The following is an 18993-nucleotide window of genomic DNA, read 5'->3' as shown; positions in this document are numbered from 1 at the left end:
GAAGATAAACTCAAATGTTGTGTATCTGAATTGTCTTTAAAAGAGTCAAAAATTATTTCTTTAACCAAGGAAATTGATAACATTAAAAAGAATGTTAAAATGCTAAATCCAGGTTCCACCATCTTTGAAAAAATTCAAAAATCTGGCCAAACCAATCATGCTGGGCTGGGTTATGTTCCAAATCAACCTGTTTCTAATACCACTAATAGTTTTGTTTCTGGAAGAACTGTTTCTACCTCGCAAGTTTCTGTCTCTACAGCAAAGCACTCTGTTGTTACAGAAAAGAAGCAGCACGGTAAGTTTGACAATTTCAAAGGGACGGGAAGACGTTTCATTCCTATTTGCCATTTTTGTGGAGTAAAAGGTCACATTCGACCTAAATGCATAACCATGCATAACATGTTTAAATCTAATTACATTGTGAATAAACATGTTTTACAAAAACAAAAATGGGTTGTCAAAAACAAATGCTTGGTAGGTTCTACTTGTTTTAAAACTGTTGCTTCTAACATGTGGTATTTTGATAGTGGTTGTTCTAGACACATGACAGGTGAAAAAGAATTTCTTGTGAACATAAGACCAATGCACTGTGGAGAAGTTACATTTGGTAACGGTCTTACTGGTAAAGTCATAGGAATGGGAACTCTCAAGTTCGAAGGGCTTCCTAAACTAAAGAATGTCATGTTGGTTGAAGGACTAAAAGCTAATCTACTTAGCATTAGTCAGATTTGTGATCAGGGTTATACTGTGAGCTTTGATAGCAATCATTGCTATGTATATAATATTCTTGATGAAATTGTATTACAAGGGCTGCGATCTAGTGATAATTGTTATACACTCACTACGCATGCCACTTGTCATTCTGTCATTGAAAATGTTACTGACCTATGGCATGAAAAACTTGGTCACATTCACTTTAAAAATCTGAAAAAATTATCTGTTTCAGGGATTGTTCGAGGATTACCTAAATTAGGTAAAGAGTCATTGGGAAAATGTGGACCATGCTAGTTAGGTAAGCAACTGAAAATTTGTCACAAGAGTGTCCCGGATGTGAATACTTCTAGAGTTCTCGAACTCTTGCACATGGACTTAATGGGTCCAATCCAGGTGGAAAGCTTAAATGGTAAAAGGTATATTTTTGTTTGTGTTGATGATTTTTCTCGATTCTCATGGGTGGATTTTTTGAGAGAAAAATCTGATACTTTTGAAGCTTTCCAATCTCTGTGTTTGAAATTACGAGTTGAACAAGATTGTAACATTGGCAAAATTGTTAGGATTAGGAGTGATCATGGTAAGGAATTTGAAAATACCGTATATGATGAATTTTGTAAAGCTAACGGTATTTCTCATGAATATTCTGCTCCTAAAACTCCTCAACAAAATGGAGTGGTTGAAAGAAAGAATCGTACTCTAACAGAAATGGCTAGAGTAATGTTGAATAGCAAGAAGCTCACAAAGCACCTTTGGGCCGAAGCCATTAACACTGCTTGCTATACCATCAACAGAGTATTCTTGCGTCCAGGTACTCACAAAACACCATATGAAATCTGGAAAGGTAAGAAACCAAATGTAAGTCACTTTCATGTGTTTGGATGTATGTGTTATATTTTACGAGATCGTGATTACATTGGTAAATTTGATTCTAAAAGTGATGAAGGTGTTTTCTTAGGATATTCCACAAATAGTAGGGCATATCGTGTGTATAACATGAGAACCCAAACTGTTATGGAATCTGCTAATGTTGGTTGTTGATGATCTAAAAGATTTTTCTGAGTTTTCCACAGAAGAACAGATTGAAGATTTTCTTGAAAAGCCTGCTGCTGAGGAAAAGGAACCTGACGAAGCTTCAGAAGCAGTCGTCGAGGCTACTGTGCAGGAATCTGTTGCTACAGAAAATCCAACAACAAAAGAATCCGAGTATCCTTTAAATTCAATCACTGATCCAATACAGAGGGAACCATCCTCCAGGGTTAAAAAGAATCATCCTTCATATCTCATTCTCGGAAACTTGGATGAGAGCATGGTTACAAGAAGAAAATATGCCAATATAATTCAATTTTTATGATTTATTTCTTCTTTAAAACCTAAATCTGTAAAAGAAGCTTTAATGGATGAAGATTGGTTTTTAGCTATGCAGGATGAGCTTCATCAGTTTGTTCGAAACAAAGTCTGGAAAATGATTCCAAGACCACCGTTTGTGAACATCATTGGAACCAAATGGATCTTCAAAAATAAGAGTGATGAGTTTGGCACTATCATTCGAAACAAGGCAAGGTTGGTTGCCCAAGGATACACTCAAGTTGAGGGTGTTGATTTTGATGAAACATTTGCTCCAGTAGCTAGACTGGAATCGATCAGGTTACTTCTTTCCATAGCTTGCATTCTTGGTATTAAATTGTATCAAATGGATGTCAAATCTGCTTTTTTGAATGGGCTGTTAAAAGAAGAGGTGTATGTGGAACAACCTAAAGGGTTTGAGGATCCACATTTTCCTGATCATGTTTATAAGTTAGACAAGGCTTTGTATGGTCTAAAACAAGCACCACATGCTTGGTATGAGCATCTAACTGAATTCTTGCTTTCTCATGATTACAAGAGAGGAAATGTTGATAAAACACTTTTCATCAAAAACATTAATTCTGATGTGATTGTTGCTCAAATATATGTTGATGATATTGTGTTTGGCTCTACCTCTAACTCTGAAGTGCAGGTTTTTGTTTCCCAAATGCAAAAGGAGTTCGAAATGAGTATGGTAGGTGAACTCACTTATTTTCTCGGTCTTCAAGTGAAGCAATCAGATGAGGAAACTTTTGTCACTCAAAGCAAGTATGCAAAGAACTTGGTGAAAAAGTTTGTTCTTGAGAAAGCCAAACATACCAACACTCCCATGAGCACAACTTTGAAATTAAGCAAAGATGAACAAGGAGTAAAGGTAGATCAAACTTTGTATCGAAGTATGATAGGTAGTTTGCTTTATCTTACTGCTAGTCGTCCTGACATTTGTTATAGTGTTGGTGTTTGTGCACGTTATCAGGCAAATCCCATGGAATCCCATCTTTCTGCTGTGAAAAGAATCATTCGCTATGTAAATAGCACTATTGATTTTGGGATTTGGTTTTCAAAAGACACTAATTCTAACCTTGTTTGCTTTAGTGATGCTGATTGGGCAGGTAATGCAGATGATAGAAAAAGTACTAGTGGTGGATGTTTCTATCTTGGAAACAATCTGGTTTCATGGCATAGCAAGAAGCAAAACTCAATCTCTCTGTCCACAGCGGAGGCTGAGTACATTACTGCGGGTAGTTGTTGTACCCAATTGTTATGGATGAAACAAATGATGGCAGATTATGGGTTTGATTTGAAAACTTTAACCATCTTTTGTGATAACACTAGTGCTAGAAACATTTCTAAGAATCCTGTTCAACACTCTCGCACAAAGCACATAGACATTCGTCATCACTTTATTAGAGAGCTTGTGGAAAATAAAATGCTTGTCTTAGAATATGTTGAAACTAGCAAATAAATTGCAGATATTTTTACTAAAGCTCTTGACTCGGTCCGATTTATTTCTCTAAGGAAATCCTTAGGGGTTTGTACTGTTTAATGCTTTTATTTTTTCATAATCCTTGATATTTAAGTTGTCTTAGAGTTCATAATGTCTTGTCTTTGTCCTAGAAGAAAATTTCAACCTTATAAGAATTTCAGTCATTATTTTATTGCTAATGTTGTAATATTATGATGTCATACAGGTTTGTCAGGAAAATTGTTCACTCCTCACAAGAATATTCAGGTTTATCAAACAGTGTTATGTAAGCTACCATTTTCGAATAATGTTGTTCAAAAACTGTGTTCAAGCTCCATTGGATGAATAGAGCTACCTATCTCAATGTGTGAAAGCCATCTCTGAGTAAGTTGGAACTATGTAATTAGGAGTTATGTAGAAGATACGCTACCATTGAAAAGGACTACCATTGAGGTAGTGTGACAGCGTCTCCTATGGGTACAATTTATCAGAAAAAGTCTTTTTGACAAATTGGGCAATGTTCCCTGCTTACACTTTCACACACTAGTGCTTGACACAGTTGTGGTAAAATTTGTTTATTCTCGAAAATGGTGTTATAAAGCTATTACATACTGTTTGATGTGCTTTAATATTCTTGGTGATGGAGTCAATGTTTCCTGTGAACCGGTATGACCTCATTCTATTACTTCATTAGTTTGATAAAATAATTTCTGATTATTCTTATGAGTTTGATTTTTTTCATCAGGGACAAAGACAAATGGACATTGTGAATTCTAGTTGCAAAAATATCAAGGTTATTTTATTTTTCTGTCTTTTAATCAAAAAAATAAATAAATAAAAAAAAACAAAAAAAAAGGGGTTCGTGATCGAGTTGTCAAGTGAGCTTTGTTAAAAATTTTTTGTTATTTTTTTGTTATGTTTCATTATGTTCTTAGACACAATTTTTGCTCTTAAGTGGTGATTAGTGCTTTTTGTGTCTTGGTGTGTTCTCTTGTTCTTTATTTGCAATTTTTTTTGGGGCATTTTTTGAAAAAATAAAAGAAAAAGGGGGGCATATTTTTTCTTTTCGAATTTTTTTTTTCTTCGAATCCTTGTACATTTTTTCTTTTAGTTTTTCATTTTATGGAAACATGTTTTAATTGTATTTATTTATTTAGAATGTTTCCTTTATTTGTGGAGATTTGGTCTTTTTGGTGTGTATAGGAAACTTGTACTTAAATAATTAATTATTTTTTTTTGTTTCCTTTTTTGTGGCAATTTCAGATTTGGTGGGGTTTTTATTTCTTAAATTTTGTGGGAATATTTGGTTTCCTTTTTCCATTTAAGGAAACATTGACCACATTTGAAAAACCTTTTTTTGGTTTCCTTTTTCTTTCCACACGTGGGTCAAAGGTAAGGAAGTTACCTTCCTTTTCAGTTTTTTTTTTTTGGGTATTTAAAATTGAAATGTTATATTTTCTCAACTACCCATAAACCCACGATCACCACTCTCTCTTCCCCTTCTATTTTTTTTTTCAAAGGTCTAACATTGTTCAAAGTGTAAGAGGGTTTGTGTTCTAGGGTTTCAAAGAAAAATGGCCAAAACTAAGAATGCCCAACCATCCAAGAAGCCCACTCGTGGATCTGCTTCTGCTTCTCCGGTGACTCCGCCTGCGCCGCCTGCACCAGCAACCGGAGCTTCTGGTTCGTCTTCTGCTCCGACGAAGTCTGCCAAGAAATCGAAGACCCAAGCTCAAAAATCAGTGGCAAATTTCTCATCTCCTCTTGTTGGTGCCTCTCCTATTGCTTCTCCAACACCTGGGTTGGGTGATCATGATGAATCCCATTCATCCGATCACACATCGTCGAAGTCCTCTTCTTCGAATGGTGCTCCTAATGTCGACCAAACTTTGGTGACCTTGCCCATGGTGAGTTCTCGAACTAGGTCCAAGGTTTCCACTCCTAAAAAGCCTGAAGTGGTTAAACCTAAAATTGCATCCAAAGGGAAAAAGGTGGTTTCTTCATCTTCAAAAGGCAAAAATCTCAAGGAGAATCCCCCTTCGGTCTCTTCCTCGGATTCTGAACCAGAAGAAAGTGAGGAGGATCATGATTCAGAAGGCTTGTCCGATTCAAGTGAAGAATTTGTGCCCAAAAATCTTCCTGTTATTGATGATTCTGGATCCGAGAGTGAAGAACCAGAAACTGAACCTGTCACTACAGAATCTGTTCCAGTCCCTCCTGCTATTCCAAAGAAGGACAAAGGAAAAAGACCCATTGTCTCTACAAATCCTGGTCTTCCACAGAAAAGAAAGAGGCCCTCTGGTATTTCTCTTGATAACTTCAAGCCCCACTCTCATTATTTTTGTTATAATGATCATGCTAGAGATATGAAATTCTATGAGAATAGGAATTTTACTGTGGAGAAAAATTTTAATGTTATTGCTCATAAGCCTTTTGGAGTGTATAACATGTTGAAAGAAAGACAATGGGTAGATACCTTGATCGGTTTTGATGGGTATGTGGATAGAATTGTGAAGGAATTTTATGCTAACATCACTGATGAGTTTCTCGATGAGGACTCTTTCATGTTTGGCAAAGCTTTTGTCAGAGGACACTGGTATTCCTTTACTGTGAAGGATGTTGCTGAGGCTCTCAATTTGCCTATGGGAATTGAGCCAACTGATGTGGAGTTTGATCGTCAAAAGGTGTTCGGTTATCTCTCTGGTGATAATGAAATTGAACTCTCCGACACCATGCATATGTCTCAACTCACCTATCAACATGCTGCTCTCATGAGGTTTGCCCTATCCAATTGGTTTCCTTGCTCCAATCCGGTAAATGTTTCAAATGAACTTGCTTTCTTTTTGTATAAAGTTTCAATTGGTGCTAAAATTGATTTGGCTGACATGATTTGGGAGCAAATTGTCTCTCTTCGAAAGGGTAAGAAACCTAGGCTCAATCTCATTTTTCCTCACTTAATCTATAAAATTTTATCTGATCAAGAGGAATTGATTCTTGAGAATGAATCAATTGAGATGCCTGCTGTTGGAACCACTTTCAAAATTCCCGAGAAGCCTCCTCAAGGAAAAGCTGCTCAAAGAAAGGCTCGGTCTGCTTCCCCTGGTCTTACAAATGATCCTCCTGCTGCATCTGCTTCAACTTCTGCTTCTACAGAAATGGCAGAATTCAATTTGCGTTTGGGAAGAATGGAGTCTAGTCAAGCCCTGCTTCTTAGGAAAATGGACAGCATCATGAAATACTTCCGACCCAATGATGATGAATAAGTGGTTCAATCTTTTAACTTTTGCTTTTTATTAATGTTTATTTGAACTTATGAATTTGTCCATGTTTGTTTTTGTTATCTTTGGCTCCTTGATAGACAAAAAGGGGGAGTAGTATTATTTTTTGGATTCATTGAACTCTTTGTTACAACTCTGGACCCTTGGTTTTAGGGGGAGTTGCTTGTTTGTGGTTTAACACTTTTCCGTTTAAAAAGTTGTTTGTGGTTTAACACTTTTTCGTTTAAAAAGTTGTTTGTGGTTTAACACTTTTCCATTTAAAAAGTTGTGTTCTTCGGTTTGCAAGCTTTTCCGTCCAAAAAAAGTTCTTTGTTTTATGTGTTAGAGAGCTTTCATGCAGGGGGAGTATTTTCTATACTCTTGTATCTTTAAAAAGCTATTTGCTTTGGTTTCTAACACTTGATGCAGGTTTTCTCATAATAAAATGTTTTGTCAATCAAAGTGCCAAAGGGGGAGATTGTTAATTCCATTTTTGGCATATTTAATTGACAAAAATATTTTATTATTCTTTGTATATTTCGGCTGGCATTTATTGATATGGTTTCCCTATTTGTGTAAATCTAAACTTGGAAGGAAAGTTGACTAGCTTTCCTATTTATGGAAATTGAGGTAAAAATGGTAAGTTTTGATTACACATTGATTCTTTGCTAACCAGCTGTTATTCTGATCTTGTGTTGAGTTTCCCATTTTCTAAGATCAGGTTTCTTGAAGAGAAAACCGGAGCTAGACTTTCCTTTTCTATAAAAGGAAAGTTGTAGTTACTGCCCACGATTCTGTAGGTACAGAAACGGAAATTCCTGGACTGATTGAAGAATTATTTTAGGGAAGTTTCTAGTGGGTTGAGGTCTTGTTCAGACCGAGTGTAAGCTGTCTATGAGATGTATATTCATTATAAATACATCTTATAGTAGCTAGGTTTTGGATCTCTTTCACACACTTAGAATTATATTCATATCTTAAGGAAAGAGTGTCTTTGTTATGTTAACTCTTTTATTCACTTTCATATCATAAGAAAAGAGTGTCTTTGTTATGTAGAGAAGAGTTGTTCTACTCTTACTCTGTTTATTTGTTGTTTGTATTGTCTTGAGTCTGTATTCAAGTCTACAACGAAGAAGAACATCAGTGCACCTTCGGGAGAAGGGTATTTACAAGCTTTCGGGAGATTGCTTTTGAAGTCTTGCATCGGGAGGATACAAGCACACAACCTTCGGGAGATGGTTGTATAGGCTTTCGGGAGATAGCCTTTAAGCCTTGAATCGGGAGGATTCAAGCAATCTTCAAGGTGATCGAAGGGAGTTCGAGCTCTTGGAGTTTTATCAAGATTCGGTTAGTAGGTGGAATACATCAAGCTTGCGGCATACAATAAGAGGGAGTCTATTTATGCATAAGTCAATTACTCTGTATTTTTGATACCGATCTAATGAATCTTATCTCTGGGCGTGGCCCCGTGGACTAGTAACAATCTGAAAGGATTGTTGAAACCACGTACAAAAATCTTGTGTGTTTTTACTTTTATACACTGTTTGTTTTTTTCCGCAGGTTTTTACGGAGTTACGAGTTGCATTCGTAACTACGGAAAACTCGTTTTCGCACGCTTTATTATTCCGCATTTAATTAATCATTTAATTAAATAATCAAACTGGGAATATTAAAATACGGAATTTCACTCTTGGAAGCTTAATTAAATTTCAAAGGCAAACTGTAGCAGAGTATAAAACAGTGTTTAATGAAGGTGCATAGATCATTAATTAATCAGATATTTATAGGGAGAATCTACATAAGATGTTTTTGAAACAAAGATGATTATTTCGGTGGGATGTGTGTAGGTACGAGAAAATACAACCTTATTGCTTTATTAATTTCCTTTCTTTATTCCAATAACACTAACACTTTTTCATTTTTTTATTCTTTGCACTTTGTTTTTTTTTAATTACCTTTAAGACATTCATAGAGTATACATATAGGGTAATATTATGGTAGGACTTAACAAAAGTTCCCTACCGGTAGGGAACTTTTTTTCTAACCGTTGATTTTAGATCTTGTGGTTATTATGAAGTAAGGTGTATACTCTTACTATAGGACTGCTTGTATACAATTAAAACTTTATACATATTATAAAAATATTTTAATAATATATTTATTTTAAATTAATATTAATAATTAAAAAATTATTAATTTTTATTTTTTAATTATTATTATTATTATTATTTTCTAAAATTAATTTAAATTAATTTTATATAGATATTTATTTTCAAAAATTCTTCTGATATCAGATCGCTTGAATGATTTTATATGCCCTTCAATTGGAACCGTACCAACTTGCTTATCTTAAACTCAATTTTTTTGGCAGAAAAAATAATATCAAACCGAATTAATTAATTTTTTTTTATAAGTGGCGTCTCAAAAGAGCAGCCAAATAACAAAATAAAAACTACTGAAAAAACAGTCAATAACACTAGAATCACACACAGCCTAAAAGCAAAACAAAGAAAAGAGTAGGTGTAAACATAAAAAAAAAAAAACCATCAGTAAATTATGAAAAGCCAAAAAAATAAGAAGCCAAAAAAATGAGTTTAGAAAAAATAATTCTTTTTTAAAAATAAATACCAATATAAAAATAATTCAAAATAACTTTTTTAAAAAATAATTCAAAATAACTTTAAAAAAAATAATTCAAAATAAAAATTAATAAATTTTTTAATTATTAATATTATTTTTTTAAAAAATAAATATAATTAAATATTATTATAATATGTATAAAGTTTTAATCGTATACAAGCAGTCTTATCGTAAGAGTACACACCTTACATCATAATAACCACATAATCTAAAATCAATAGTCAAAAAAAGTTCCCTACCGGTAGGAAACTTTTGCTAGGTCCTACCATAATCTTGCCCTATATATATTTATATTTTAAATAAGTAATGATACGTATGTGTGTAAGTCTATATGGTGGTCCCCCTTAAAGTCAGAAGTCAAATATATGCTTTTTTTTTTAAATGAAATTGGATAGTAATTAATATACCAACGCTAATTACGCTTACTTTATTTACTTTATCTATATAGGGTAATTTTATGGCAAGTCTTAATGTTTTTACCCTATATTACAGGGAAGAAAATTGAAATTAAAAGATTGTATATGTTATAAAATAATATAGAATAATATAAAGTAGATAAGAAGAAAAAAAGAAGAATATGAAAAGAGAAAGAGAAAAAGAAAATGAATGAGAATTTTTAAGTTGTTTATTCTAATCAAGCATTAATATTTCATAAATACAATCAAGCATTAATAGTGATAATCAATATCATGATTTGGACATTCATAAATAATATTTCATAACACTGCTCTTTGGATGTCCATAAAAACTCTCTCATTAAAAACTTTGCTAAAAAACTTGATCAAAAGAAAAGGAGTGCAGTATAAACTAATTTCTCCTCATTTAAACATTCATGGAGATCTGTTAATCGATAAATTCTAATCTTGTGAAATATCTTCTCAAATATTGATGTTGGTAATGACTTTGTGAATAAATTTGCAAAATTAACACTTAATTGAATATGTTGGACACAAATATACATTCTCTTGAAATGTATAAAGAAGAATTTGGTGAAATGTGTTTTAATTCTATCTCATTCAATGTACCCTCCATTTAATTGAGCGATGCAAGTAGTATTATCTTCATAGGGAACTACTAGTGTTGATATTTCTTTATTGAGTGCAATCCTTATGTTTTCCCGATTATGTTATGTCAATGATCTCACTCCCACACATTCTCTACTTGCTTCATAAAATACAAACATGTTAAGATGATTTAAACTTGCTTTGTTAAAAACCTTGTCAGGAAAATCCAGTGAGACAAAATCTGAATTGAGAAAAAAAGAGTGCAATATATATTTCATATTCATAACTATTTACAAGTTGCCTCATTAAAAATATTGCCAGAAAAACTTAGTGGGACAAAACCTAAACTAAGAGAAAAAGAGTGCAACATGAATATGCCCCTCATGTACATATGATCCACAATTATTTTAGTGATAATATATCTTATAAGATTCTTGTTATCACTTTTAAAATATCACCGTATATTATCTATGATCATATATTTTCTATAACTCTTCCAGAGTATGCGTGAACTTCTAAATTATGGATGAGGGGTTCATGGAATATCAATATTTATCTATCTTATTATGTCATTCATGTGTGTATACAATTTTCTTCATACCAAAATTTGAAATTTCAAATAGATGTGAACACAACACATTAATAATATTATAAACTTTCATTTGCGAGAATGATGGTACTCCAAGACTATATATTTATTCCATCTTGTTGTATGGTCTTAATTTTCATATCAAATATGATCATATATTTATAATTCTTGATGCATATGAAGTACTTTAGGACTTCTCTACTGAAATTCTGTACTTTAATATTCTCAGTTTTATTATTTAATTAAATGTTTAATTAAATGCAGAATAATGAAACTGGTACTGAAAACAGTTTTTTTGTAGTTATAGAAGACAACTCTATAACTCTAGAAGAAGCCAGAAAAATAAACAGTGCAGAAAAGTAAAAACACACAAGGTTTTTGTACGTAGTTTCTGTTGGGCTTTGTGCCCTAAATAAAACTCTATTTCAATGTAATCTTTATCATTGAATTATCAATAAAGAGACAGAAGTATTTTCATCACTTATTTAGTGTGTCATTTGGTTCATGTTATCATTTATATGTTTATTTGATTTATAAATTCATCCAAATCCTTATCACATTGATATTCTTATTTATTGTGTCGTCAACACAGTGGAAAGTAATCAAGATTATGTGATTAAATGTATTCCTAGATTTATCAGTATACAGGGTTTAACTGATATGATAATCTACAATATAGTTTACTTGCACCTTAGATAAGTGCTATGTCCTTTCCAGAGTATTGGTTAAAGTAAAACTTGAGTTGGATGCATGGAGTATGCATTGGAAGGGACCGATATTGAACTTGAATTAGATATGATAAATTTACCGTAATATCTATTCAATTCAATATCACGTAGTTGATCCTAGATCAAATGATCTTAATCCTGACAGGGTTATGTTCGATCTCAAGAGTGTTATTCATGTTCTTTGATTTGTTAGTTAAGCCTACTTTGTGGTCAGGGTGATACTTATATTTTGAGAACGTGGTAGTACAATTGAGTGAGAGCGCTAATCAAAGATATAGAATCCAGTTTAATTCTGAGTATATCTTTTATTTCTTGAAACATTATTTGATACAATGTCACTTCAACTAGTGTTTGTTTGCTGAGTTTTTCTGCTTCTTTTCGTGGTTTTGAATGAAGAAACTTAATAGTGTAATAAATTTGGTATACATATATTTTTAGTTCCAACAATATTGTATAATATAATCTAAATTTGACATACATTTGAGGTTCCAAAAAAGAAGACTTTAGAGTTTAAAGACCAATATAATTAATCTAAACATGAAAATGAAAGAATTACAACAAAAAAATTCATAATTTAACACAGACAAATTATCATCCATAAATAAAATACCAAAGATATCATCCAAACCTTTGATTTCAAACGAAGATAAATAATACAAAAAAATCATCTCACCACACGCACACAATCATTTCAAAATAAAATAACAAAATAAATTACACAGAAGTCTTTATCCCACACTTTAATTGGAAAATGATTAATTAAATGGAAAACGAAAAATAGTTTCTTAAAACGATTTTCAATCCAGCCAGTGGTATCAAATTTGGGTGTTCCATCTTCTATTCGTGAAAGTCGGCGACAATGTTGTTGACTGAGCTGCTTTGTTTTGGAGACAACATGGTGGTGTTTAATGACCTATAATTCAGGATTCAACTCAAAATTATTTGGTAAACTCCTTTCCTTTTATTTTCTTCAACAACAACAACAACGGCGAAATAAATCTCTCAAGGCTGTGACCCATGATCGACAGGTGTACTTGACTATTTGCCATATAAGTTTGTAATGCGTCAATAAAAATATAACTACTATAATGGCAGCTGCGACAAAGATATAATGTATGCTCTTTGAATGTTTGTCTCGTAACAGAATCACAAGGGCTGAACAGAAAGTTACAGTCATTGTTGCAATAGAAAGGAAAAGAAAGATAAGGCCTGTCATTAGTTTTGTGGGCAAGGATGTGAGAAAATCTTTTTCTCCATAGCGGGACGTGAGAATGGCTAAGAATATTAATACCGAACATGTGGCGGAGAGGAGTGATATAACATCGAATGTGACAAAGATCGTGAACCATTTGTCGTGTAAGAGTATGGGACTGCCGGCCCTTATGAGGCCCTCGTCCTTGTCTAGGCTGCCGCCAGGAACAGTTAATGCCACTGCAAACATTATGGTAATGATGAGGGAACCCACCAAACTACAAGCAGTAGCTGTATCCTTCATCCATTTTTCTCCTGCGCTCTTCAATTCCTTGTGTTCCTTGGTAAACAACTTCTCTGCTTCCAATATATGATGAGGAAACACTGTAGACTTTTGTTTCACCTCCTACATTAATTGATTTTATTACTAAACATGGATTATTTACTAACACAACAAACTTTGAAATTCAAATAATACCTCGAACCATTCTAGTTCACTTTTCATTTGTAAAGCTGGTCCAGGAATTTTACTCAGATGATTAGCAGGGGCCAATAATGCTGCATGTTGTAATATGCTATACTTTTCTCCAGTTTTAGTCATACTGAGTGTATTTGTAATCGCATTTCTACTAGGAATCCTTTGTAAAAGAGAAAATATATTACGATGACGATATCGAACTGCCACATTGAAAACACCAAATGCAATTGGCAGGCGTAGAATTGAAGGATTTGCATTATTTATAGTTTCAAAAACATCAAGTAGGCCTCGTCGAGCAGCTTCCTGCAATGCTTTATCTACATTTGCCATCTTCATGCGCTTCTCCTGTAAACCTACTATGTGTTTGTACATACAATTTAGAATTGCCAAGGTACGGTGATGATTTAGTTTCGGTTCCAGTCTTCTTTCTGTTGAGATGAGAGCAAATGTAAATACATATGGACAGTTTCAGTTTGGCGAACTACACCATTCTCGATAGGAAGATTACCTGCATTTCTACGGTTCTGAGGAACGACAGGTTCGGGGTTCTGAGGAACGGCCAGTTCCTCAACAACTTCGGGGTTCTGAGGAACGAATTCGTCGGCAGCTTGGAGGGTGTGAACAAGGTCCTGAGTAAGGTTCTTGCAAAGTTCAATGCCTTCAGCAGCGTTCTGGGAAGCTTGAGTTTCTCTGAGCTGTCTATCAAGGTTCTGAACAGCATTGACTTTACGAGAAAAATTCTGGGCTTGGAGGTTCTGGATAAGGTTGTGGACTTGGAGACTTGTAACAAGCACCGAGCTACATTCAACAGTATCGGGTTCAATGTGTTGGGCATCTTGAATCATTTGGACAAGGAAACCTGCATCTGCGAGATATCTGGCTCTGAGATTCGTAGCATAGTTCAAGGCATCGTTGACGTCCCTGTGAAGCCTCTGGGCATCTTCAATGTTTTGGGCAAGGCTTTGGGCAACGCTTTGGGCAACGCTTCGGGTAGCTTCTAAGTCCTGAGCTTGGAGGTTTTGGAGACGGGTACGGGCATTTGTAAGATTATTGACAATCGTTTGGGAAGCTTCAATGTTATGATTAAGGTTGTTGGCTTGCAAGTTTTGGGCAAAATTTTGGGCAAATCTCCAGGCATTTGTGATGTTTTGTGCAAGGGTTTGGGCTTGGAGTTTTCGCTGTGGGAGGTTTTGGTTATTTGCCATGTCCTGTGTAAGGTTTTGGATTAGGAGGTTCCGATCATTTGTGATGTATTGTTGAAGGTTTTGGGCATTTTGCATGTCTATTTGAAGGCGGTTTAGGTCACCCAACTGATTATTGAGATTCTGTCTATTTTTGGCAAGTGTATGGGAATAGAGGTTCACGAGGCCCTGGGCAAGATTCCCAGTAGCTTCAATGTTCTCGGCAAGGTTATGGGCATCTTTGACCTTATGGGCATGGCGTATTTGAGCTTGGTGCAAATTATAAAGGTTGGGTTGGTCTTCCTGGGCATTGGGGAGATGATTTTCATCTTGGCGATGGTTTTGTTCTTGGAGTGTGTAAGCAAGGTTTGCAGCTAAGAGGTTTTGAGCAAGGTTCTGGGCAACTTTTGCAGTAGCTTCAAGTTTCTGGAGAATGTTTTGTGCAACTCTAAGGTTTTGTGCAGCTCCATGGGCAAGGTTTTGTGCAGCTTCAAGGTTCTGGTGAAGGTTTTGTGCAACTCTATGGGCAAGGTCTTGTATAGCTTCAAGGTCTTGTATAGCTTCAAGGTCTTGAACAGGGCTTTGTGCAGCTATAAGGTCTTGAGCAAGGTTTTGTGCAGCTTCAATGTTCTGGACAAGGTTTTGTGCAGCTTCAAGGTTCTGGGGAAGGTTTTGTTGAACTTCAGGTTGAAGGTTCTGGGAAAGATTTAGTATACCTTCGAGATTTTGGGCAAGGTTACGTGCATCTTCAAGGTCCTGGACAGGGTTTTGTGCAGCTTCAATGTTCTGGACAAGGTTTTGTGCAGCTGCAACGACCCGGGCAAGGTTTTGTGCAGCTTGATCAACGTTCGGAGGACGGTGTATGACTACTGCTCTGAGATATTGGGCGAGGTTCTGTGCAAGGTTCTGGGCGTTTTCAACGTTGATATTGACATTAAAAGCGTTTCGGAGTTTCACGACATGGTTATGGGCAACTTCAATGTTTGGTCTAAGCAAATTTTCTGGAGGCAGGTTTTGGACGAAAGGCAATTCACGGAGAACGTTAATGCTTCGAAGAAGGTATGTGGCAGCTTCGACATTCTTTTCTCTTTCAATATTTTGAAGTAAGATATTTTCAACTCCTGTAATTCCTATTTAAGATGAAAATGAAATTAAAGAAATTATGAATTGATTTATTATTCATTGTGAAAAATTCTATGCAATAATTTATCCAATATAGTAGTAAGAGTTAATGAGAGGAAAAATAATATCATAGCTAGTGATCTCCGATAGAAGAAGTATGATACGTTATAATGGCCTATTGGTTGATACAACATCCCAAAACATTATAATAGTATTCGTACCATTATATATCTGTCTGTCAGAAGAGCTGAGATTACATAACGCATCAGAAATGTCTGTTGAAAATCTGTAAATTGGAGTTTCTTTAGTATGGACAGTCTGAGCAATAGTCAGCTCAGGATGATGGTGGAGCAAATGCAATGCAATTTCTGAGGTCAATCACATCAAATAATTAAACTCATATTTATATATATATATATATATATAGAGAGAGAGAGAGAGAGAGAGAGTTAATTAATTCCTTACCAGGAAGAGAGTGAACTATACAGAGTGTTATAACGCTAGCTCCATGTTCTCTGTTGTCCCCAACAAAATTTAGCATAGGCGTGGCAACATACAAATAGCGACCCATTTCCTTTTGAGCATTTTGTAGGGCCAATTCAACTGGCAATCTTCTGTCATTACACAAGTTAACCAAATTGTTGTTTCTTTCAACCAAGTACTTTGCAATCTCAACGTTACCAGTCATTGCAGCCAATCCAAGAGCATTCATATCTAACCTATCCTTAATTTCCAAGTCTTCTCTATCCATACTGTCCCCCAATATTCTTACAATTGGGATATTTCCAATAGAAACAGCATGATGGAGAGCTGTCTCCCCCAAAAGTGGATGTCTTGCTCTTACTATGTTTCTGTTCACTCCAATCAAACGAGTCACTTCTTCTTCTTCATTATTTTCAATTGCTTCAAACATCCTCTTTAAATCCGATAACCTAACTACTGCTTAATAACATATACAATATGAGCAAACATTAAGTTAATATAATATATGTACTCTTTATATAGATAAGATGGTGATCGAAAATAAACAAATGAAAAAATTCTAAACCAAAATAATAAAAATATATCATTTCCATATGTATTGTATTGATGACTGTGTGTATTCCTAGAGTTTAGCAAAAAAATTATATGTGTGGACTAAGAAATAGTAACAGAAATCATAATTTATAAATTATATAACATAGTTAATTTGTACTTCAATATATATAACTGTACATTATGTAGGAACAAAGATAGAAACTAATAATAATAATACATATGTTTCTTTTGATCGATCAGTTTTTACCTTGATTAGCATCCATAGTATCCCTTACGCAGACAATATTTCAAATCTCTTGAAGCTTAATTAAATTTCAAAGGCAAATTGTAGCAGAGTATAAAACAGTGTTTAATGAAGGTGCATAGATCATTAATTGATCACATATTTATAGGGGGAGAATCTATATAAGATGTTTTTGAAACAAAGATGATTATTTCGGTGGGGTGTGTGTAGGTACGAGGATATACAACCTTATTGCTTTATTAATTTCCTTTCTTTATTCCAATAACAATAACACTTATTAGGGTTAGGGCTGTACAAAAATATTCGTAAACTGTCCAAACCGAATAACTCGTCCAAACCAAACCGAAAAAACCGATAAAAATTACAAACTGAACCGAAAAAACTGATAAATTACAAACCGAAATAACCAAAAAAAAAAAAAATACAAACCGCCCAATCTGTTAATTGGGCGGGTTGAAAATAGGTCCAACCCGCCCAATTAAACCAACCCAATTTTGCACCTTTAATTTTTTTTTTTAATTTTTTAGTTTTTATTATATATAACATAAAATGATTAAATATATAATAATATAAAGTTATATACTTAATTATTAGTTTTAAAATCATATATATGGTATATGGTGTTGTACTTTGGTGGAATGTGATATTTTTAATTTATCTTTTTAATTTTTATTGATTTTGACTTTGAAACTAAAAAAAAAAAAAAAAATTGGGCAGTTTAGCCGTTGGTCGGTTTATAGATTTTTTTAAAAAAAATTAGGCGGGTTGCACTTAAATTTTAGCCACCGAACAAACTAACACTTTGAGGCGGCCCAACGTGCTCATATTCCATTTATTCCCCCATTAATTGTTGGGAAATTTATAGTATACTAACTTTTGCTATTTTTTTACAAAAATACTGTCAGGCGGAATTTTTTACTTTTTTACTGTATTTTTTTATAAGTTTCATACTGCAGTATACTGTGTTAAGTTTACACTGGTGTTCTATTGGTGTTTTACTAGTGTTCTACTGTTGTTTTGAGTTGTTCTGCTTTGTGTTTTACTGGTATTTTATAAAAACACAGTATTTTTTAAAAGATTTCCGTGTGACAGTATTTTTGTAAAAGTTAATCCAAATTCCAATATTTTTGTCTTTAATTGTTTTTAAATTCATTGTTAATAGAATAATGCTCACACACACATTATTAAAAAAATAAAATGAAAAAAAGATAGTATTTTTGAATAGATAAAAGAATCTTTATACGAGAAAAGAAAGAACTCGTTGGAAAGGAAAAAGAAAAGACTGTGGTCCTCAACAAATTATTATGAAACTGAAATGATGAGTTGTTTTTCATTTTAATATTCATTCAAGAAATTTTAGGCGCCTGCATCATTATGTTATGTCTCTTTTTTTCCTAAATACTAATAAAATATCCACACTCACAAATAAAATAATAATGAGAAAGGAATTTAACATGGTCACTAGTATGATGCCCAAGCAAGTTTTTTTTTTTTGAAATAAAATCTTGTGGAAAACAAACCAACACCACAAGACTACAAGGAAGGCAAAGAGCCATTCCAAATGAACTCACTATCAAGCCCAAGACCCCATTTAACTGTATTATGTGCGGTTACATTAAAGCTCCTATGAACATGAACCACTTTGAGGTTAAGGCAAGGAGATAACAAGTTCCTAATACAATTGACTAAGTCATCACCAAAAAGCAAGTCTTGTTTTATTAATTCCAACAAAAAGCAAGTCTTTCTTTAATTATTTAATTTTGGCCAAGTTTATGTGGGTTCACATCTTTATTTGCACAAGTCTTTTGAGCACGTTTTTGTTTGGTGTAATTAATATTGAAATGAATTGAATATTACATTTATAATGCTTTTTTTTGCAATATGATATGTCAAGGTATTGGCTTCCTTACTAACAAACACAAGAGATACATTGGGGAAAAAAGATAAAGAGCATCTAATACATTGGATCAAATATGAAAAAGATGATGAATCCGTGGA

General features: G+C 33.9%; 1 protein-coding gene across 1 annotated transcript; it reads right to left on the bottom strand.

Moving 5' to 3' along the window:
• Window positions 1-12296: 12296 nt before the first annotated feature.
• On the bottom strand, window positions 12297-17316 carry LOC115703993 (uncharacterized). Its single transcript, XM_030631218.2, has 6 exons — window positions 16999-17316; window positions 16179-16652; window positions 15935-16081; window positions 13919-15721; window positions 13411-13838; window positions 12297-13338 (listed from the first exon to the last, which is right to left on the bottom strand). Exons 1-6 carry the CDS (start codon window positions 17012-17014, stop codon window positions 12712-12714), a joined length of 3495 nt encoding a protein of 1164 aa, XP_030487078.2. The 5' UTR covers window positions 17015-17316; the 3' UTR covers window positions 12297-12711.
• Window positions 17317-18993: the final 1677 nt, after the last annotated feature.

The sequence above is a fragment of the Cannabis sativa genome, chromosome 1 (assembly GCF_029168945.1).
Source record: "Cannabis sativa cultivar Pink pepper isolate KNU-18-1 chromosome 1, ASM2916894v1, whole genome shotgun sequence".
Taxonomy (NCBI): Eukaryota; Viridiplantae; Streptophyta; class Magnoliopsida; order Rosales; family Cannabaceae; genus Cannabis; species Cannabis sativa.
This window is presented reverse-complemented; position numbering and strand designations above follow the sequence as displayed.

What these genes read in the sequence shown, in the direction of transcription:
- LOC115703993 (XM_030631218.2), bottom strand. An exon ending in TATAGTTCACTCTCTTCCTG is followed by an intron (nt 16,082 to 16,178) that starts GTAAGGAATTAA and finishes GATTGACCTCAG; the next exon opens with AAATTGCATTGCATTTGCTC. An exon ending in GTGAACTAGAATGGTTCGAG is followed by an intron (nt 13,339 to 13,410) that starts GTATTATTTGAA and finishes CAATTAATGTAG; the next exon opens with GAGGTGAAACAAAAGTCTAC.